Genomic DNA, 23,725 nt, shown 5'->3' on the forward strand with positions numbered 1-23,725 from the left:
AAAAGTTAATATAGAGGTGAACAACCCTCTGCACCACATTCCCTGCACCCCCCTCCCCCATTGTGGGGTCTGCCAACCCTGATAATTAGAATTAATTAATGTTTTATAGTGCCCAAAGTTTTGTGTGTGCATTTTAGAGGAAAAAATGTGTTTTTGTTAAATAATACACATAAGCTACAAGTACCACCTATCTTGGAACATTTCCTATCTGACAGAGAGTCAATACACACCCATGCACAGTGCACCTCTGTGACATGTGAATTCAAGGGAAAACTGGCCTCATTCTTTAGAATGCAGCGGTTATGGTAGTGATGTCCTTACTTTCATGTCATCACGTATTGTTAGTAGGTCAAACACTTGAAATGAATTGCATACAATGCATAGCAAACCACATAATGCCAACAGCTGTTCTTGGAAGTGCTATTACATCAGTCAGCTGAGAACTTGACACAAGGCCAATAAAAGCAAAACCGCATTCTGTTGTTACCATAGGAAATGTTATCCATTTTCATTGATTAAAAAAACTATTTTTTAAAGGTTTAAAATGAGCAAGATACAAGATATAATCATCTCCATGCTGAATGCTTTATAGGACAACAAACAACAGTATAAAATTTGACAAATAAACAAAGCAACACATTTATTCCTTGAAAGAAAACCCTCCCCCAATAATGCAGGTCTGGTTGATGACATAACAGCCACATGGGATGTATGAACAGAACACACAATGGCCACATTATGCCATATATACCTCACAGTTCCCATTTTTGTCTCTATGCTAACCCCACAGGTTGTTTGCATACTGTCAATATGAAAAAGGGGACAAGTATAAAAATAACTAAACACACAATAGGGCTCTTTTAGAAACACAGAAACGTCATTCTATTCATTCAGAACCTTGGGGCCACAACTGCAACTACATTCAGTTCACTCTCATGTTGCTTAAGGGTCCACTACATACTTCAGCCACTTCAGGTTACTTGCATATATCCGATATCCATAAATACCAACTGTGTTTCATGGAAACCAATGCACTCCACTAATCCCAATCGTTTTGGTAAGGGGCTGCTTGTTTTTCCAACTCTTAATCAGTCTCACAAGGTTTAGTGGCTTCTTGGAACATATTGAGGAGTGTCTTATAACCCTTATAAACAGACCATATGTTACAATTGATTAAAAACTCTGCATATCCACCATTTACTACTTTAATTGGCCAGCCCTGTTCTGCAATGACCGTGATTGTTTTTGCACACATATGAGAGTAAAGATTTAACCTTTCCTGTTAGGTACTGCCCAGGATGTGAGCTGGGTCTGTCAGCTGCTTGAGTGGGAGGATGTTTTTCCCATACTGATGTAGACAGGGAAGGTTTTCCCATCCTAGTGAAGGCATGCCCTGTAGGAGGTATGGAAGCTCCATACCTCCTTTCCCAAATGGGCTCACTGTGATCCTCAACCAGTAGCTCTTGACCACCATGCTGCTCACCAACCCCTTGAATGTAGCTCTTAGTAGCCTCAAAGCAAGTGATATTTTAATTCCAGGCTTGAAGGCAAGTTTGTACTGCCAAACAGAGCCTCGTGTAGGCTGTCAGTCCAAATAGGGGCTATCAATAGCCAATCACAGCTCATATTTGGCATCCACAATGACTTTTTTCATGTTTGCGTTTCTCCCCAACTCTTTTTGTATTAGAATGTGGCTCACGGGTAAAAGGTTTGGGATCTCTGTCCTGAGTTATAAAAGGTTGGCAACTGGTTTTGTTTTTGGACTAATGAAGGCTGCTAGAAGGTGTTGAAGGCAAATAAGGCTTCAGGAAGAAAAGGGGAAGCCAGATAGGATGGACGAGGTGGGGAACTTTGGAGCTGGGATTCCTGTGTGAGTACCACTGCTGACTAAATACGGCCCTGTCTGTGTTGAAGCATCTGGAGTAATTATTTATTATGTAACAGTAAGATCATCGGAACCAGTTGTAAAATCTAGCACCCAGCAATAAATCAATAAAACCCACCAGCACTTACGTTTTTATTGTAGGTTGTGAAAATGTGAGTAAGAATCAGAGCAGAAACCCCCTCATATACTTGTGAAAAGCATTACACACAGAAGGTCTTTTTTCTCATTTACCATCTCCCACAACATACTCGCTATCTGGAGGGGCATGTGTAAGGCTTTTTTATTTTGTACATGGACAGAATTCCAGGCCCAATATCACAAAGCTAGTGCTTTTTTTTCAAGACGAATTAGAAAAACACTAGCAGGATAAAAAAAAAAATATTTATATATATATATATATATATATATATATATATATATACACACACACAAAAAATGCTGAAGCACGCCAGGATTTCTCAATCAAAGCAACAAAAACAAAAAACGCAGGGCATCCATGTGTTGCAAATAAAATCAGTCTGGTGCATGGGTGTGTGGCTTATATCATATACTGAACTAAACAAATGATCCCAGCACTCTCATTATACAACTTTAAGGAACAATTGGATTAGAGGAAACTTATCTGTATTTGGCAAAAAGAGACACTTTTAGTTACATGGGTTGTACAAAGTATGCATAAGTTGATGCGCCCCGCCAAGGCAGTGTCCATGCATCAGTCCTACCTAAGTGAAAAAAGGGTATTTTCTTTGGGAGGAGAAAGACCATACCTGCTTCTCTCTTTATTTGGCATGACCTCTTCCAAAGAAACATTCAACATTATGGGCTTTTAAGTAATCAGCATGACCTCTTCCAAAGAAACATTCAGCATTAGGCATGACCTCTTCCAAAGAAATATTCAGCATTAGGCATGACCTCTTCCAAAGAAACATTCAGCATTAGCATTATAAAGATATATATATATATATATTTTATATATATATATATATATATATATATATATATATATATATATATATATATATATATATATATTTTAGAATTTTAAGAAACATTTTTATTGGGCTTTTTTTTCCAGACTTTAAGCATATGACTATACAGTTAGAGCCGTGAATAATACTTTGGGGTGTTTGGAACACGCAAGTATATAAAAAGACAAATATCTTGGCTATGTATGTATTCCATAGGGAGACAGAAAAGAACAGTCTTGCCCCAGCCAAGTTGTTTTGTACAAAACAATGATTACAGCACGTACCGTTACATTTGCACTACAATGAGTGTATCTACTAAAGTAAACCCTGGTTTGGAGGAAGTTGATGCCAAATTTGTAATAGGAATTTCTGACTGGGAAGGAAATGTCCAACAAGCAGTAAACAACTAGGGATGAGAAATAAAATAAAGGGCAGGTGCACTGTCTCCAAAATGTAGGGTCAATATTGCTTCTAGTAATATGACAAGGATACATTTCCATGGAGAAAACGCAATGTATACATTTAATAGATGTGCATGTTGTATATTTGTAAAGCTTAAATACCCTACACATTAGGCAGCATTTGGAAATCAGAATGAATAAAAACTACAAGAAGGTCTGAAAAGAAAATTACATAATAAAATTAAACCCTGGAACTTGATAGATACTGGATGATCAGGGGCGATGCTCCAACGAGTTGAAAAACTTGTTGGAGGTGGCAGCACCGAGAAAGTTACCAGGGGTGACAAAAAAGCTGCCCTTGGTACCTTTAAGAGCCCAATTTTCTGGTTTTTAAACCATAAATTCTGCTTTTTCTATTGCAGGAGTGTGCAATTGCGCACTCTGCACTAGCGATGCAGCCCCCCTGGACCCCCTCCGGCACAGGAAAAGGTAAGCACTGGAGGTGAGGCAGGGTGGCATTGCAGGAGCCGCCTCAGGTGGTTGATGGAGTCAGTGACCCTGACAACCACCTTAAAATAGGTCTATCTATAAACTGTGTGTCACTAAAAAATTCAAGTTTTCCCCCTAAAAACCTCCACCAGAAAAAATTGAGATTTAACAAATTTCTATATAGCCTGACTAACGGCTAGTTGATCAAGAAGAAGGCAAAAAAAACAAAAACCTTCTGAAGACTCTCCAATTTGCCTCAGAGGGGGTAAAAATTCCTTCCTGACTCCAAGATGGCAATGGGAGCAGTCCCTGGATCAATTTATTCTATGAGCTATTTTCCATAACCCTGTTTTAACCCACTTGCTAAAAAGCCATCCGACCCCTTGTTAAAGCTATCTAATGTACTGGCCAGTACAACTGTTTCAGGGAGAGAATTCCACATCTTCACAGCTCTCACTGTACAAAACCCTTTTCGAATATTTCAACAGAACCTCCTTTCTTCTAATTGGAATTAGAAGAAATTAATTCTGAATTTTGTTATGTTTTTGGTAGACAAGGATGAGGAGAAAAGTCATTCAGTCGGATGAATAAAATCTTCAAATTAAAAGAAAAATCCAGCAAATACAGTTGATTTGACTTATTACTATAGATATAAGCATTAGAGAGATTTTTATATGACCCCCTTATATTTATACATAGTCATCAAATCACCCCTGAAGCGCCTCTTCTCCAGCATAAACATCCCTAACTTGGCCAGTCTTTCCTCATAGCTAAGATTTTCCATACCTTTCACCAGGTTAGTTGCCCTTCTCTGTACCCTCTCTAATTCAACAATGTCCTGTTTGAGCACTGGAGACCAAAATTGCAAAGCATATTCTAGATGGGGCCTTACCAGTGCTCTATACAGTGGAAGGATGACCCATTTGCTATGGGTAGCAATTAGTTACACCCAGGGGCACATTTACATAGGGTCGAATATCGAGGGTTAATTAACCCTCGATATTCGACTGCCGAAAGGTAAATCCTTCGACTTCGAAATATCGAAGTCGAAGGATTTACCGCAATTGGTTCAATCGAACAATCGAACGATTCGAAGGATTTTAATCCATCGATCGAACGATTTTTCTACGACCAAAAAAAGCTTAGAAAGCCTATGGGGACCTTCCCCATAGGCTAATATTGCACCTCGGGAGGTTTTACTTGCCGAAGTAGAGGGTCGAAGTTTTTTTTAAAAGAGACAGTACTTCGACTATCGAATGGTCGAATAGTCAAACGATTTTAAGTTCGAATCGTTCGATTCGAAGTCAAAGTCGTAGTCGAAGGTCGAAGTAGCCAAAAAAACATTTGAAATTCGAAGTTTTTTTTATTCTATTCCTCACTCGAACTAAGTAAATGTGCCCCCCAGTGTCGGACTGGCCTACCAGGATACCAGGAAAACTCCTGTTGGGCCCAGGTGTCAGTTGGCCCTCTTGCTTCTAATTATTTGGCCTATTTCATGGTCATTGCAATTTAGTTAAGTGGCTTATTAATGGAAGAATTGAGAGTAGTATGTAGAGATAAAAGACTAGGAGAATAAAGAGTTTGAGTGAGGAGAGGAGGAATAATAGTTTGGAAAGTGGGCCCACGGTCTAAGGTTTTCTGGTGGGCCCCTGGCATCCCATTCCAACATTGGTTACACCATTAGTAAGTTGCTGACCACTCGCTGGTGTCTGTGTGAAACCCACATGCAACAATATCCAGTGTAGAAGTTGGTTTTAGTCAGTAGTGTTTCAATGACTGCAAATTTTTATTTTAGAAGGCTTGTTAGAGTGGTAGACGCGTGAATGTACAGCCTTGATTTAGAGGCTATTTATGTTGCTCATGTTTACTTTGCCATTTTCTATTTTGTCAACCAGCTGAGGTGGAGGCCGGTCAAATATACCTTTAGCTCTAATCTTATCGGTTGTTATGTGTAACGGCACCTGGGCAAACTTTATTCTTTTTATTCTATATGGGTATATGCCTGCTGGCACTGCTGTTGTTAAACAAAGACGTTGTGGTACCACATATCACTGTAAATAGTGAACTTTACAGAGTACAACACACGTGGCGCGTAAAGTCTCTTATTTTATAGCTGTCACTCAGCTGTCAAACATATTTTCACCACAGGACGCTTAAGTACCGCGCGGTTCCGACAGATGGCAGCACGCGCTTGTTATATTGGGGAGGAGTCGCGAGGACGAGACGCGGTGCATTTTGGGATAAGGCGCATTTTTCTCTGGAAAAAAAGAGTTCCCAGCTTTTGCTTTGTTGTGGGCGGGCCGAGTAGGCGGGGCCACTGGATAATGCCAGGCGCAGGGGGCGGTGGCTTTCAATCTTGGAGGCGGGTCTGTGGCAGGACTGGGCTGCTCGCTTGCTGTGCCATCCCTCCCGCGCCTCCTCACCGCCAGCATCTGTAGGGCTCGCCTCGGCCGCCACTCATGGCGCTCTAGTGGCTGTAGTTCATCCCTAAAGTTCCCTTGCGCCCTCGGGGCCGCTCCATTGCCCGGCATGGCGCCGCGGAGTTCCTCGGACAAGCGTGGAATGGACTCTCCTGATTCCCCACTGCAGCAGCCTGCGTGCGCCTGTCCGAAACGTTGCGGGAGCTGCCGGCTCTTTCTGGGCTTTTTCGCCCTGTCCTTGTCTTTACACCTGGTGACCATCTGCTGCTATCTTGAGCTGCGCTCGGAGCTCAGGCGGGAGCTGTCTAGGGGTTCGGGGACTAGTGAAGCTCCTGGAGGGAATTTGCAGCAGTGGAGGACTGCTTTGCGACTGGCTGACATGCAGCAGCACTCCGACCGGCGACAGGTACCTTCTACTCTTTCAATTAAGGGGATCTGATTCAGCAACCTTTTACAGAACTACAACTTTCAACCTCCCTCCAGTTGTGGGTGTTGTAGTTGCACAAGAGCAGCAGGGTGGGTGGGGGGTGGGCAGGGAGAAATATTCCTCAAGTTGCAATGGGATGTGTTTAGGGATCTGCAGCAACCTGTCACTCTCCAGCTGTTGTGTGAATGCTGCCAGGGGCTGCTGGGGCTTTACTTTAAATGATGATCATTTTAGACCCATGTCAGGAGTATCAGTGGTGAGGATGCCCTGGAAGCTTAAACCACCGAGATGCTTGCCTAAAACTGCCACCGCCAATCAGAATCTTCCTTTGTGCTTATCTGCAAACCCGTAAGGAATCATGGGGATCCCGTGCTTTAGTATTGAGTCACTCGTCTGAACAGTTCGCTGGTCCCTACATTGTCTGCAGGCGTCTCAAAACATGTGACAGATGTGGGAGAAATGCATCTGACAGTGGTTAAAGGGGACGCGCAAACTTAGTATAAGCTTCCTCCTACTGAAATAAGAAACTGGCTAAATGCAATCGATTAAAAATTCGGTACCGTTTCTGAAATAATCAAGTTTATCTTCGCTATTCCTCTCTCAGCATCTGTTTCTCTTCATTCTGTCTTCATGCAGCAGTTGGGTGTCAGATATTCATTGACAGTAATGGTGGCCATACACGGGCAGATTAAGCTGCCGATATCGGTCGTTTGGACCAATTTGACAGCTAATCTGCCCGTGTATGGAGGCTTCCGACAGGTCTTCCCGATCGATATCTGGCCACGATATCGATCGGGAAGGTTTGATTTTAACCGATCGACCCGTCGGAGCCCCTTGGAGTATCGTAATTTGATCGTTCGGCCATGCGGCCGAACATTCGAATTACCCCGATATAGCCATGCCGTTAGTGGCATATCGGGGAAAGATCCGCTTGTTTGGCGATGTCGCCAAACAAGCGGATCTTTGAGTCTATGGCCAGCTTTAGATCCAATATATCTTATGGGGGGGGGGGCTTCCTTTCCTAGCAGATGAATTAGAGCCCACTCAAATAACTGATTGAAGTACAAACAAAATCTAACAAAATAACTGCCTTTTGCACAAATCCTGCATGTAGAGAGACATGATGTCTGGTGATTTTAATAGAGTGAGCTCTAATACATCTTCTAGGCAAAAGGAGCACCCCCCCCCCATAAGATATATTGGATCTAACTGTCAGTGAATATCTGACATCCAACTCTTTCATGAAGACAGAATGAAGAGAAACAGATGCTGAGAGAGGAATAGTAAAGATAAACTTTGATTATTTCAGAAATGGTACAGAGTTTTCAATTGATTGTATTTAGTATGTTTCTTATTTCAGTATGAGGAAGACAGTTCCCCTTAAACTGCAACTTTCCGCACCCATTGACAGTCCCAGGATGAAAGAAATGTCATTCTAAGCAATTTTCCAATGTACATCCATTACAAATGTCAGTTGTTTTAACATTATTTGTAAATGTAGGTGCAGTTTAAAGTCATTTTCTGAACTGTAGCCGTTGTCAGCGTTGCATGCTTCTTGGCGGGTCTGTTAATCTGCGGGTCCCACCAGAGTAGAGAATAGAAAGGGATAGATTCTGCACTCTATAGCGATTACATTTATAAATAAAGTTGAAATCATTGTAATAAGAGTATATTGGAGACTTGCTAGAACGACAGTTTCTACTAGTTTTAGGTTTACATAACCTTTAGCTCCTGTATCAGATGGTACCCAAACATACACGACTGCATTCTTCTGTGTTGCTCCTATGCATCAATGGCAAGCTCTTTATATATTTTCATAGCAAGGAAAGCACAATACATATCAAAATGGTAGTGGAGTGAGCAAACACCTACTGTTGTAATGGAAAGAAGGATCTTGTATTCCTTGTTACTGGCGAAAAAAATGAATTTTGTCTTATAGAATGCAAACGCAGTCATTTGTATTTGAATGGAGCACACCTTGTGTTATTGCGGCAATTTGTTAATAGTTTTATATTTTTGATGGGTCCCTTTGCTTCCAAGAATGTTTGCTGGCAGCAAATTTATGGTACCCTATTTGGTGTCGGTGTGAAGCAGGGTTGTCCAACCCGAGGGCCGCATGCGGCGCAGGATGGATATGAATGCGGCCCAGCTTGAACTTCCACCAATCCAGGAAATGTCATGTTGCAATGTCACGCACAGAGAGCGTATGTACGCGGTTGCTAATTATATACATGTGTGCTTTACATTTTACATGGGGTGTGCTGTGTGTGGCTTCCTAGAGCAGAAAAAGCGGTTAACAAGTGAGCGTTCGGTTACTTACAAAGGCAGGTAAGCATTCTTCAGCGGCATCGCCCGCTGTGATACGGATATATGCAGCAACTTCTCCCTGTTATTTTTAAGTAATACCCGTACACGAATCACAGATCTCACTTAGCAAAGCCGTTGATTTGGCGATGGCGTGATTTGCTTCGTTGCAAGCCCAATAAACAGAAATATACAGACTATTTCTAAGCAAACAAAAGATGAAGACCAGATGTACTGGATTTTTACCTTGTTTTAGATTGCATACCCTGGCGAAATAGTGTGATATGTCTAGCTATTCTGCAACTAATGAAACTTCTTTCCCTAATGCTTTCGTGCAACTGCCATATAATGCAGTTAAAAAAAAATAAACTCTTATTGAACCTGAGCTTAACAGCTGACCCGACTATTTAGAAGTTTTCTGCTGGAATGGAATAACTTGTTCCTTGGGTGTTGGTGCACAGATAATGACTGTGAATTTGGCAGGTATTATATTCTCTTGCCAATTTCTCCATAGCTATATTGAGTGCAGGTGGATTTCCTTTATGGACTGAAATTATCTGATCACCGTTTTTGCCAACTATTCAGATGACTGATGTTGTTATTGGATTGCAGTTGGCTTCCTTATGATGGCATGCAGTCTGCCCACCCCTGTCTGGTCTTATGGTCGCCACGAAGCCAGGGTCGGATTTACATAGTGGGCACCCCAAGGCCCACTGGTGTTCATCACTCCGGTCCCCTCCCTTTTATTCTGCCAAATTTTCATCATTGGGATGGGAGAAATGGAGATTGGCGCACAGGAAATGAAAAAACTATTGTATCTCCTGCGCATCCCCAATATTTCTGAACCAATATGGGTGTGGTTGGGCAGCATGCCGCCCCCTAAAATCCTGCCGCCCTAGGCCTGGGCCTTGGTCGCCTTTCCACAAATCGGGGCCTGCACGAAGCAGAAGTGGTTTCACCCAGTGCAGTCCTGGGCATTGTCCTGTGTGTGGTCAGCTTAGGCCACATAGTGTTGTTTTTACAGGGAACTTTAAAGGGATCCTGTCATCGGAAAACATGTTTTTTTCAAAACGCATCAGTTAATAGTGCTACTCCAGCAGAATTCTGCACTGAAATCCATTTCTCAAAAGAGCAAACAGATTTTTTTATTTCCAATTTTTAAATCTGACATGGGGCTAGACATTTTGTCAATTTCCCAGCTGCCCCTGGTCCTGCACTTTAGGAGAGAAATGCTTTCTGGCAGGCTGCTGTTTTTCCTTCTCAATGTAACTGAATGTGTCTCAGTGAGACATGGGTTTTTACTATTGAGTGTTGTTCTTAGATCTACCAGGCAGCTGTTATCTTGTGTTATAGGGAGCTGCTATCTGGTTACCTTCCCATTGTTCTTTTGTTTGGCTGCTGGGGGGGGGGGAGGGAAGGGGCTGATATCACTCCAACTTGCAGTTCAGCAGTAAAGAGTGATTGAAGTTTATCAGAGCTCAAGTCACATGAGTTGGGGCAGCTGAGAAATTGACAATATGTCTACCCCCATGTCAGATTTCAAAATTGAATATAAAAAAATATGTTTGCTCTTTTGAGAAATGGATTTCAGTGCAGAATTTTGCTGGAGCAGCACTATTAACTGATTCATTTTGAAATTTTTTTTTTTCCCATGACAGTATCCCTTTAACTTTAACTTAAACTTGAAGATGATGTAGAAACTGATACTTTCAAACAACTTGAAATTTAATATTTGTTTTTTTCTTTTATACGACTTTGGAATTATTAAACAATTTTTACTATGCACTCTCCAGTTTTGTACTTGAAAGGGTTCCAAATAATTTTTTTTAGTTGTTTATAGATTGTTCACCAGAAATAAAGACTTTTCAATTGCTTTCCACAATTTCTTTTTTTCTTTTCTTTTTTCTTTTCTTTTTTTTACAGTTTTTCCAAAATTTAAGTTTAATGTCTCTGGCGTTTGTCTGGCAGCTCGGCAATCCAGGCGCAGATTCTGAATGGTTACAATTTGCTACATTAGTTGATACATTTCTCAGCAGCATCTGTAGAACATTAGCAACTATTGTATTCATTCTAACAACTGCCTTTAAAGGGGTTGTTCATCTTTCAAACACTTTTTTCAGTTCAGTTGTTTTCAGATTGTTTACCATAAACAGACTTTTTCAGTTGTTTTCCTTTTATTTTTTTATTAAAGTTTTCCCAAAATGTAGATTAAAAGTTTAATGTTCCTGGCTCTAGTGTTTCAGTCTTGGATCTCAGTGATTCAGAAGCATTCTGATTACATTTAGAATATACAATTAATTGATACATTTCTCAGCTCTATCTGTGGGTTATTAGCAACTATTGTATCAATTCTAACAGCTGCCTTTTATAAAACAGAAGGCAGAGACAAAGATAACATGCATCAACTAAATTTATCAATTTAGAACAGTTGAAGAGTCGGTGACCCCCCCCCCCAGAGCTGCAAAGTAAAACTTTACACTTCAATATTAGAAAAAAGATCACAAATAGAAAATTATTAGTAATTGGGAAAAGTCTTTATTTCTGGTGAACCATCTGAAACCAACTGAACTGAAAAAAGTGTTTTATGGTGAACATCCCTTTTAATGACACTTAGGAATTCTGCTCAGCAGGGACAAAGATAATACATGTATCAACTCCTGTATCATTTTAGAACAGTTTACAGCAAGCATTATGAAGACACAAGAAGGTGAGAAATGAAACTTAAAACGTCCGTATTAGGCATAGCTGACAGAGGATAGAATAGAGGATAGAATAGGTTCCATCGGAAATGACCAGTCTGCATGGACTGAACTATATGATCTAGCATTTCAAATAAAATAAAATAAAAAACTTCAATATTAGAGAAACGTTCACAAATCTAAAATCGAAAGTAATTGCAAAAAGACTTTATTTCTGGTGAACTATCCGACACCAACTGAACTGGAAATGTGTTGGAACGTGAACAGCCTTTTTAAAGATGGTGGCTGCGGGGTCAGATTTTAAACCTTTTGACAAAAAAAAGTTTACGGAACGGCATGGATTATTAAACCATCGTCCAAAGACTGTTGGCCTTTTTGGAGGTCTAATCTCTCGTCGTTATCCTTCGCTCATAACATAGTTACAGATTTAGGAGAATGTCAATGTTAGTCTCAGCCTTAGTTCCAAGAATATATAGTACAGCAAAATCATTTTCACCGCAAAACGTATCCTAACTGGGCCCAACCCATATCTCACTTGAGTTTTGAGGTGTAGCTAGGAGAGCAAAAAGTCATGCTGAACAAATCTGACCATAACGGACCTTTAGGCTGAACAACCCCTATCGCTGCTGCAAGCCTCCCCCCAGTGAGACCAGCCCCAAGGTAGAGCCCTGCACAGGAGCGATTGGACATAATAATGCTTAACCCAGACCCGCAACCCAGACCAACCAATCCGCTATGCCTTCCACAGAGCCGCTACCTGACCTTACCTGTTAACTTATCTATTAACTTGGCTCCTGTGAAACCAGAAATTATTTCACTGTGGATTGAAAGTATCAGATTTTACTTTTATTTTTGAATTATTTCCTTTTTCTCTGTAATAATAAAACAGTACTTTGTATTGTTAATCCTTATTGGAGGCCAAGCAATCCTATTTGGTTTATTTAATGTTTTATTTTTAGTAGAAATCCAAATTATGGTAATACCCCTTAACCGGAAAACTCCAGGTCTTGAGCATTCCAGATAACAGGCCCCATACCTGTACCCCCACTGCTACGGAAATACATTTTATTGCTCAGACACAGAGCAGTTTAGCAGTTGATTCTTTAGTGCTTTGAAGACCTTTCGCACAAAAACTAATTAAATGCACTTAGATGTGTGCTTATTGTTTTTTTTTTTTTTTTTTTTTTTTTTTTTGAACTACAACTGCTGTCGTATAGATTTGCTACTTTTAGATCAGAAAATGCTCTCACAGTAAAAATGGCACTGGTTTTATTGTTCATGCGTGAGCTCAGTGTGTGTGGAAGGTTATTAACAAACAGTGGCTTTAATAGCCTTAACACAATTTACAACTGTAGCTTCTAGTTTAAGTGTGCAGTTAAAGGAAAGGATATTCCCTAGGGGCCATTCCATTTATCTTTCCTACAATGGACAATGAAACATTACAATAACAGATACTATTACATTTATCTCCTTTTATTTGTTTAGCATTTTGCTTTCTTACAACCTCTGCAATCCAAAAAACGAAGAGGATAAAGAGCAAACACGTATGTTTTTATATGCACAGTACTACAGCAATAAATTTTTTTATAGACTTCCAGTAACACAAATACAACACATTTGCACTGATGTTACATGTTGCAATACTAAAGCTGGCCATAGATGTTGAGATTTTTAAAAGATCAGATCCTGATCGTGAGACCACGATCTTCTCAGAACGATCGTACGATCGTACGAATTTACCATCAACTAAAAAGACCAATTTACCAGGAAAACAAAGGGGAGCTGCCTGCTTGGCCCTGCAAACATAGAGAGATTGCACTGGGACCGACAAAGATTTTTTGACCTGGCCGATCAATTTCCCGACAGATGTCGGCCGAAAAATCGTAAGATGTACGATGATCGTTTGAATACCACTAACCACACGATAATTGGTCGGGCTTCCCTAAAATCGGTCGTTCGGCAAGAAGAATCGTCGCGTCTATGGGGAGCTTTAGACTTGCTTATTTCCTCCTGTTTCTCTCAAATGTACTGAATCTTTACTGGGCAGTAAAATGTATTGAGGTAAAGAAAGCACTTGCACATAAAATCTAATCTGTCCTGACTGAAATGAGGAAACTTTGGGCGACTTCGGAAAATGAAGGGCCGCGTGTGCATTGCTGCAGGCGGAAGGCAGTTCGGGGAGATTGTCGCCCGCAGAAGATCAGATTTGACGCTGGGGCGACTAATCTCCCCGAATCTGCTCGTGTGGACTGACCGTTAAAGGTTTCTCACCTTTAAGTTAACTTTTAGTTTATTGAAGAATGGCTAAGCAACTTTTCAATTGGCCTGCTTTTTCTCTTTTTTGTAGCTTTTTAATTATTTCCCTTCTGACTCTTTCCAACTTTCAATGGGGGTTGCTGACCCCATCAAAAAAACATGCTTCCTAAGGCTACAAATGTCTTGTTATTGCTACTTTTTAATTATGCATGTTTCTATTCAGGCCCTCTTCTATTCACATTTCAGTCTCTTGTTCAAATCAGTGCATGGTTGCTAGGGTAATTTGGACACTAGCAATTACATTGCTAAAATTGCAACTGTAGATCTGCTAACTAACTAACTAAATAACTCGAAACCCACAAATAGCACACTCTACATCATACTAAAAGTTAATTTAAAGGTGAACAATCCCTATTAAATATTTCTATCCTTTTCTCTCCAACTTGTTTTTGAAAGCCATTACTTGTAAATTCCTCTCTTAGGAAGGAATTTCATATCCTGATTGTCCTGACAGTGAAGCAACCCATTCTTCTTTTCCAGTCTCATTAGGTGTCCTCTTATCCCCTGCACCAATGGCATTTGTTGCCTGCAAGTTAAAAAAAAAAAACATTGCTGGTGAGCGCCTCCCAAGTTAAAAAAAACATTGGTGGCCCTGGTCCCCCCCCCATTAAAGTACAAGCAAACCTTTTTTCCAAGTCTTCACCATGTGGTAGACACCCCTTTCCTCTTTCTAATCACTAACTTCTTTTCTCTATATATATGCCATACTGTTGCTGTGTTTTGTTCAGCAGTGGATATATCCCCTATTTCACTTGCGTCAGCCATATTTTCCTTCTTTTCAAATATGCTATATCTGCGCATGCCCGACTTTAGTCTTGGAGAGGAATTGCTCTTACTGCTTTATGTGCAAGCACAGCTATCAGTTCGTATCGCCTTTAGGTAAGAACTTATTAAAGGCAATTAAATAGCCAATCTAAGGGAAATGTTTCATGATTTCAGTAGAAAATGCAAGAAAAATATCTGTAACAAACCCTTGCATGTTCAGCTTGCATTTGTGCTGCCTCTCATGTACACAGCACTGGCAGATTGTACTGTTGGCAGGTTAAATGAGGGGTAGCTGAGTATGGCTGAGCTGATTGAATGTGAAGAAGGGTTTTGCTTTTGTTGTTATATGAATATGTGCTGGCTTCTTCAGAGCTAAAAGGCCACAATTTCACTGTCAGTAAGTTTAAACAAAGTCCCAGGATTTTGTTATTTAAAACATGTCAGCAAATGTTTTATATTTTCTGCTCCTGTGCACTTAAAGCCTGACTTTTTGTCACCTGATTTGATTGCAATGAAAGTAAATGGCCAGCAATTTTCTCACTGGCTTCAGTCCATTAAGCAGAAATAAACTTGCGGTGTTGTTACTGGTTTCCTTTCCTCAGATCGGGGGACGCCACGTAACACAGGCACAGTCTCATTCACCCCCGTTGCACATTTGTGATGAGAGTAAGCAAGTTCACTGAAAGGTTTTGACTTTTTTGTACTGTACTTGGACATAGAGATATCTGAAGATTCAGCGTTATCTGTTATTTACAGTGACTTAAAGGAGAAGGAAAGGCATTTTCTACTTGGGGGTGCCAAAAGTTAGGCACCCTCAAATGATTCTGTTGGCCAGTGCTCCTATCAACAGAAAACTGCACTGGCCCTGAGTTCTTCTAGAAGGCACCACGTAGTGATCTTTTTCAAGCTTCTTCTTTCATCTCGAGGCTGCGCATGCACAGTAAATCAAAAAGCCAAACTTTAACCAAAAAGCCGACTATTTTGTTCTACTGCACATGTGTCTGCCCCGGGAAATTTGAAGAAAGAAGAAGCAGGTAGAGGATCACTCCATGTTGCTTGCTGGAAGAACCCCGGAACCCCAGGGTGTAGGGTAAGTAGATAGAATTACTTGGGTTACCTAACACCTTTCCTTCTCCTTTAACAAATTGCATTGAAATAACTGCATTTTTAAGAAGGGATGCAGTAAGCCTGAACCCTCAAGTCAGAGGGCTTTCAACTCTGGACATATAAAAACCATAGGTCTTTGTTTACAGGTTATGCAACTTTGTGATTTCACTCAAATTTGACTTTGGAGATTACAGTATGGATTCAATTCCATCTCCTTTAACAAATTGCATTGAAATAAATACATTTTTAAGAAGAGATGCAGTAAGCCTGAACCCTCAATGTCTGAGGGCTTTCAAGCTCTAGACAAATAAAAAATATAGATTGTTGTTTACAGGTTATGCAACTTTGTGATTTCACTCAAATTTGGAAATTACAGTGTGCATTCAATTCAGTCAATTTTTGTGGCGCGTTAGGTATTGGGCCGAATCAAAAAATTAAGCTTTCCCTGCATGCCAGCAAGCAAGTGCAAGCTATAGATTTGAATTCATATTATCTGACAACAATTTCCATTTTCAGTTTTGTAGAAAACTGTTTTGGGCACTTTACCACTGTTTTCAGGCTACTAAAAAAATTCCCTGTGTGGGGCTACTTAAGAACATCTTAAGGTGCCTCATGTACCATCACTCTAAAGTCCACATGTTCCTGTCATTGTTTAAAGTAAAGTAAACATTTAAAATAAGTGAATGTAAAATTTGATGAGGGTGCTATTCTAAGCACTTTTGTCATTTACAATCATTATTTGTTTATATTTTATTCCAAGATATCAATGGATAAATCTGCTGATAATAGGAATAAATTTTGTTCCAACAGAGCCAGTGGTCAGTTTCCGACCAGTCTGAACACTTAAGTAGTCAAGGAAGTTGTCAGGAGTAAGAAAGAGGCTTGTCTGCTTAGGAAAGATTTGAGAAAGGTTTCTAGTTATTTTCCTAAGCAGAAGAACATCAGAGCAGCCTCCTTAATTCTCCTGACAACTTCCTTGACTACTTGGTGGTTAGACTGGTCAGAAAATAACCAGAAGGTGGCGGTGTTGGAACAAAATTCGTTCCTATTATATCTTGGAATAAAATATAAATAAATAACGAATGAAAATTACAAAAGTGCTTAGAATAACATTCTCATTACTTACACTCATTTTAAAGGTTTACTTATACTTTAAGGCACAGGAGGCATTGGGTTGTATTATTGTCTTTCTCTGCTGCCATTTTGCGCCAGCAGAAAAAACGCCACATCTGTTATAAGCATTGTCTTTTATTTAAACGTGATGGCAATAGCACAATTTAATTGCTGCTAATGAATTGCCTTTTAGCTTTTTATTGTATTATCACATTGTGCTGCATTCACTTCTAGCAGTATATAGCAATAGAAGTATGGGACCTGTTACCCAAAATAGTCTGGACATGGGGTTTTCCGGATAAGGGACCTTTCCATAATTTGGATCTTCATGCCTTAAATATACTAAAAAATAATGTAAACATTAAATAAACCCAATAGGCTGGTTTTCCTTTCAATAAGGATTAATTATATCTTAGTTGGGATCAAGTACAAGCTACTGTTTTATTATTACAGAGAAAAAGGAAATCATTTTTAAAAAATGTTAATTATTTGATTAAAAAAAGGAGTGTAGGAACATGACCTTCCTATAATTCTGAGCTTTCTGGATAACGGGTTTCCAGATAACTGATCCCATGCCTGTACAAATATACTAATGAGTTGCATGCAGGAAAAAGGACAGGATTGTCCATTGAGTACCACAGTTTGTAGAGCATTTATTTTAACAGAGGTGAGGAAAAAGAAGTGGAAGAGTATTGAGAGAAAGTATGTGACTTAGAGAAACCACAGAGACCACTCAGTCAGCAGGCAAATATACAATTATATTCAATTTCCTTCCAGGGTTTAACAGCCTGTTCATTAGTTCAGAGCAGTCCAGCTAGTGAAAATGAAGGTTCTCTATAAGATTTTTATGGTGCCAGTGTTTGCATGCGATTAAGCACCAGTATTAAAGAACATGTTGACCCAAAATACAATTTTATGCCTAATAAAAGAAAACACAGTTATAAGCATCTTTCCAATATAAATTTGTTAAAAATTGTTAGTGCTTTTAAAAGTTATTTGTAAATATAATTGCTAAAGAAAGCTACATTTGTCTAACTCCCGGTTGTTACTTTTTAAACTATGTTGCAAAAGACAAATCCATTGTTTTTTTTTCTTTTTTTGTTTCAAAAACCAAAACCACCAGGGCAAAGAATTTCAAGGGACAGACAAACACTGCTTTCAGCAGCAATACAAATACAAATAACTTACGGTAAAAACCAAAGAAAATACGTAAGGAATGTATATTGCTTAGAATTATGTTTCATTTTATTAGGCAAAAGATTTTTTGGGGGTTGACAAGTCCTTTAAGTCTTGCCTTTAGCATGACTAGCTATTGCTTTCAGTCTATTCCTGATTTAGATCAGAAGAAAGAGGTTCATCCATGGCTCATTTGGAATTTTCTCTGGCTGGAACAGTCTAAAGCTGGCCATATTCTTCCAGATCTGCCCAGATCTCTGGGAGGTCACTAAGCAAGAGGATCTGAACCTGATCTGAGTCCCCTCAGCTGAGGACTGCATCAACAAGCCAATGCGACGCTTGTCACATGGGAAAAATCAAACCTGAACAATTAATATCATGCCAATTTTGAGCAGATTTGGGCAAGCCCCGTCGGTGGGTGCCATACAGTCTGGAAAGACTGTGTGCACCTCTAAAGGAATTGTTCAGCATAAAAATAAAAACAAGGCAAATGCAAAATAAAAACGTTTCTAATATAGTTAGCCAAAAATGTAATGTATAAAGGCTGGAGTGACTGGATGTGTAACATAATAGCCAGAATACTACTTCCTGCTTTTCAGCACTCTTGGGTTTGTACTGATTTGTTACCAGACAGTAACCAATCAGAAACTTGAGGCATGGGCCATAACTGCTGCTTTTTAATCTGACCTGCATGCTAATGAACAATTGTAAACTCACTGAACGATTGTGTCCCATGTGGCCCCCCTTTAAGTCACTGACTAACTCAGAGTTAGAGAGCTGAAAAGCAGGAAGTTGGATTCTGATCTGTTATGTTAGACATCCAGTCACTCCAGCCTTTTATACATTACATTTTTGGCAAACTATATTAGAAACAATTTTTCTTTTGCACAGTCTATCTATTTACTCAATTTTTATTTTACACTGAACTGTTCCTTTAATGCTTGAGGTGTAAGGGATTATTTTCTCCATAATGTGCTGAAAACCTAGAAATTTATGGTGAGCTAGGTGTTTTCGTGATATTGCAGATTCTTTGTGATGTATTTGCAATTAATCCTCTGTTACACCCTGCTGAGGTTACTATTCATTTGTGGTTAGGATGCAGAGCAGTTCCATAGAAAGTCTGTGCCCTGTGGGAGTTGCAGTTCTGGAATCAAATCAGTCTGTTGCAGTATCAAGCTCCTGTTATTAGTAAGTAAATATTATGCTAAGCATGTGGTGTGATGAGTAATGCTTTAGGCAATTTTATAGGAAATGTGCTGAGAGCTCCAATATGAGTCAGATTAATTATGCCTAGCTGAATTTAAACTCTCAATTATGCTGAGGTCTTTTAATTTCCACTTACACACCTCTTTCCATTGAGAGTGAAAGGTCTGTTTGTGGCTTTTGTATGACAACTGCAACTATTCAAAATAATCCAAAAACATACAGCAGGATATTTGGCTCCTGATGAAACTGACCCTAGTGTGTGTTTTGTGTAACTGTGATAGGGAATTTAGAGATTGTTGCTGCACGAGTGGAGCCCCTAGCTTGTAAACACATGAAACTGGCAGAAAATGGGCCTGTACATTAATAAATTGCTGCTTTCCCATCCATTTAAAAGAGGTATCTCATGTAAGTGATTCAAAGTTACTTGCTTAAAGGGGCTGTTCACATTTGAGTTAACTTTTGGTATGATGTAGAGAGTGATATTCTGAGACAATTTGCAATTGGTTTTCATGTTTTATCATTTGAGATTTTTTACATTATTTAGCTTTTTATTCAGCAGCTCTCCAGTCTGCAGTTTTATCAATCTGGATGCTAGGGTTTAAATTAACCTAACAACTATACATTGATTTGAATACAGTACTGGAATATGAATAGGAGAGGGCCTGAGTAGAAAGATGAATAATAAAAGGTACTAACAATACGTAGCTTCCATTTGAATAGTAGAAACAGTCAGAAGACGTAAAATAATTTTAAAAAAAGCTATAAAAAATAATAATGACCAATTGAAAAGTTGCTTAGAATTGGCCATTCTGTAACATGCTAAAAGTTAACTTAAAGGTGAACCACCCCTTTAACCATTTATGTGCAATAGATTGAAAAATCTATGGTGCTGGTAAAAAAAAAAAAAAAGTACCAGTATGTCAGAGGTGTAGATCTTATGTTTCCAGCACTGTGATCTATGCAGTCTACATTTTTATTATAGATTAATAAGACGCATAGCTGATAACACATAAGATGTTTAGAATATGATGATTTTATTTGTAGGCTATTGGAAAATGGGGTGTTTTATCAGCTGACGGGAAAGTGTGTGAAACTGTTCCTGCCACTTGCCATTTGTTTCAGTAAAAAAAAGCCTGAAATTGAGCTTTTTAGCCTGAAGCTGCACCAGTTGAGCATTTCCGGCTGTAAAACACTAGTACTAATGCTCTTCAGACCATTAAATTAGGTCGGGAGAAAAGCATCCCAGATGCCATCAGCCTAAGAGAAGGAAAAGTAGGGATAGTGTGTTGTTCATGGATTTCTACTCAGCTGTAGAATGAAAAATGTATTCTTTATATGAATTTGGCCACATTTAATTTGCAGTTGTTAGACATATACATACAGGGAACCATTTATTATTGGGAGCTAAGTGCAAAACTCAGGGACAGTTCGCCATGTTTCTCCCTACAATGCAGCAGTATTTCTTAAAAGTCTAGCTCCCATCTCAAGTCACTGCAACATTTTGCACAGTGCTAGACATGTCAATACAACACAGATACAGCTGTGTCCAGTTTGTGTGTCCTGGATGTTCTCTTGCATTCCCTTTTAAACACATGCAATTTAGTTGCTATAAACCAAAGCACTGCATGATCCCTGTGCACAGAAGGGTTACTGGGCCTAAGGGTCGGGGCACACGGGCAGATTCGGGGAGATTAGTCATCAGGCGACAAATCTCCTCTTCTTCGGTGCGACTAATCTCCCCGATCTGCCTTCCCCTGCCTTCCGCCAGCTAAAATGAAAATCGCCTTGGGGCATTTCTTTTTTACGAAGTCGCTCGAAGTTTTCTCGTGAAGCAATTATGGGCGACTTCGGAAAACGAAGCACTCTGAGTGCCTGCCCCCAGGCCATTTACATTTTAGCCGGCAGAAGGCGGGGGAAGGCAGATCGTGGAGACTAACTAATCTCCCCGAAACTGCCTGTGTGTCCCGACCCTAACACCTGGTCAGTGGGAGTTATGAAGTTCCCTCGTGCCTCTTGCATTACTTTTAAATAGGTTTTCCTCATTGGCCTCAATAAGATGGTGGCAAACTTTAATTGGAAAATGAAGGCATAATCGCTTTAGCAGGCGCTTCTGAATCAAGTAACTCTGAAACATGGGAGGTTTTCTTTTTGATCAGCAAGAAAAACAATATGCGCCTTCTGCTGACAGAGTCCATATTTCATCTAACCAACCCCATAGAACATGAGCCTATTTCTTTGGCTGGATAGGAGGACATTTGATGAATATGTGGTGCAGGCATTCTGTTATTTGCATTAGCTACGTACGAATATAGCATTGGCCGGAGTAGTCGTCAAATCAGATCCATCAAATTAACTGAATCATGCTTTTATAAAGAAGGAAAACAGCACTATGGCAAATTTAAAGAAAATTAATTTGAAAAAATATTTGTGAAAGCCATCTACTGAACTTTCATTCAGATATTGGCCAGACGAAAAGGAAACCATGATGGTATGCCTCTGTCTCGCATGGACCATTTCCTCACCCAATTTAGGCTGGTAGAGTCAATCCAACCTTCCCTCACTTTGTTTACGTTTAAGTGACACATTTTGATCCTTTCATGGAATCGATGCACTTCCCACCATGGAAACCATAGGGGCTTGGTTCCATTTAAGAACACGAAGTGCTACAGAATTTATCAGATGGCTTTTCAGGAGATTAAGAGCTGGATAAAAAGGGGCATTGATTTGCAAGAGGAGGGGGCTTTTCTTCCACTTTACAGAATGCTGGTAAGGCCCCAACTAGAATATGCTGGACAGTTTTGGTCTCCAGCACTTTAACAGGACATTATTGAATTGGAGGGGGTCCTGAGAAGTGCAACTAAGCTGGTAAAAGGGTATAGAAAATCTCAGCTATGAGAAAATACTGGCTAAGTTTGGTGTGCTTAAGGGGTGATCCGATAAATATGTATAAATATATAAGGGGCTCATATAATAATCTCTCCAATGCATTATTTAGTAGTATGCCCTTCCAGCAGACATGAGGGCATCCATTCCGATTAGAAGAAAGCAGGTTCCATCTAAATATTTGGTAAGGGTTTTTTAAAGTGAGAATGGTTGTGAATTTTTTTTCCTAAATCATTTGTACTGGCTGATACATTAGATGACTTTAAAGGAAAACTATACCCCCAAAATGAATACTTGAGCAATAGGTAGTTTATATCAAATTAAGTGACATATTAAAGAATCTTATCGAAATTGGAATATATATTTAAGTGAATTTTGCCTTGAGCCACCATTCCATGATGGTCTGTGTGCTGTCTCAGAGATCACCTGACCAGAAATAATACAACTCTTACTGTAACAGGAAGAAGTGTCTGTTAATTGGCTTATGTGACCTAACAAGTATAGTTTGTTTGATTTGTTTGTGTGCACCGTGAATCATATGATCCCAGGGGGCAGCCCCTATTTTTTAAAATGGCAATTTTCTATTTATGATTACCCAATGGCACATACTACTAAAAAGTATATTATTATGAAAATGGTTTATTTACATGAAGCAGGGTTTTTACATATGAGCTGTTTTATACAATATCTTCTTATAGAGACCTACATGGTTTGAGGGGTATAGTTTTCCTTTAAGAAGGGGTTAGTTGGCTTTTTAGTAAGTGAGGGAATACAGGGTAATGGAAGATCGCTCATAGTACAAGTTGATCCAGGGACTAGTCCGATTGCCATCTTGGAGTCATGAAGGAATTTTTTCCCCCCTCTGAGGCAAATTGGAGAGGCTTCAAATGGGTTTTATTTTGCCTTCCTCTGGATCAACTAGCAGTTGTATATCGACAGAAACGATTGAATTTTTATTCATCCTAACTTACTATGTTCTTGTGTCACTACACAATGTGCTCAACCCATTAAGCTTAACCCATAAGTTTTCTCAAATGCAGAATCAACAGTGCCCACATGAAAAACACTACAGTGAAAGCATCATAGATTGTTTCCATTAAATCTTTTGATCTACAGGTATGCCATGTGCAGACATAAATGAAAGAACCCGACTGATGTTAGGTTGATATTTACAGATTTTTATATATAATAGTTTTTAAATAATCGGTTGCATTATTGTTATTGAACTACGTCCTAGTTGGCAAGGTATTTTATTGAATGCGTATATCTTATGGACAGCATCATCTTATGCAGTGATTCTATTTGTTAGTTTGTCCTGAGGAGCAACCAATTAAAAAAACACAAATTGGTTATAAACTTACTAGCAGCTCTGAAATATTACACAAACAGAAAAAATGACATCCAGATGTTAATCTTTTCCATCTGAATGCACCATTAGTGTTTTGCGGCACGGTTATTAATGCTTATGCCAGCAGTTTTTGAATTTCTTTCCTCTCCGTTTGTTTTTAATAAATACTGGAAATGGAGAGGTGGGTTTCTGAGCCTTGCTAATCATTTGCTGACGGC

At 39.5% G+C, this 23,725-nt stretch overlaps 1 protein-coding gene across 4 annotated transcripts in view; it reads left to right on the top strand.

Moving 5' to 3' along the window:
• The first annotated feature begins 6,010 nt into the window (after positions 1 to 6,010).
• LOC108698311 (ectodysplasin-A) overlaps positions 6,011 to 23,725 on the top strand; it is an 87,159-nt gene continuing 69,444 nt past the window's right edge. For 2 of the 4 annotated variants that reach the window (XM_018229705.2, XM_018229706.2), the window contains exon 1: positions 6,012 to 6,569. In XM_018229705.2, the coding sequence (XP_018085194.1) occupies positions 6,273 to 6,569 (297 nt within the window). In that variant the 5' untranslated portion in view covers positions 6,012 to 6,272. Of the gene's footprint in view, positions 6,570 to 23,725 lie in introns of all 4 variants that reach the window. The other 2 variants (XM_018229707.2, XM_018229704.2) reach the window with 2 other exon arrangements.

This window comes from Xenopus laevis, chromosome 8L (assembly GCF_017654675.1).
Source record: "Xenopus laevis strain J_2021 chromosome 8L, Xenopus_laevis_v10.1, whole genome shotgun sequence".
NCBI classification, from domain to species: Eukaryota; Metazoa; Chordata; class Amphibia; order Anura; family Pipidae; genus Xenopus; species Xenopus laevis.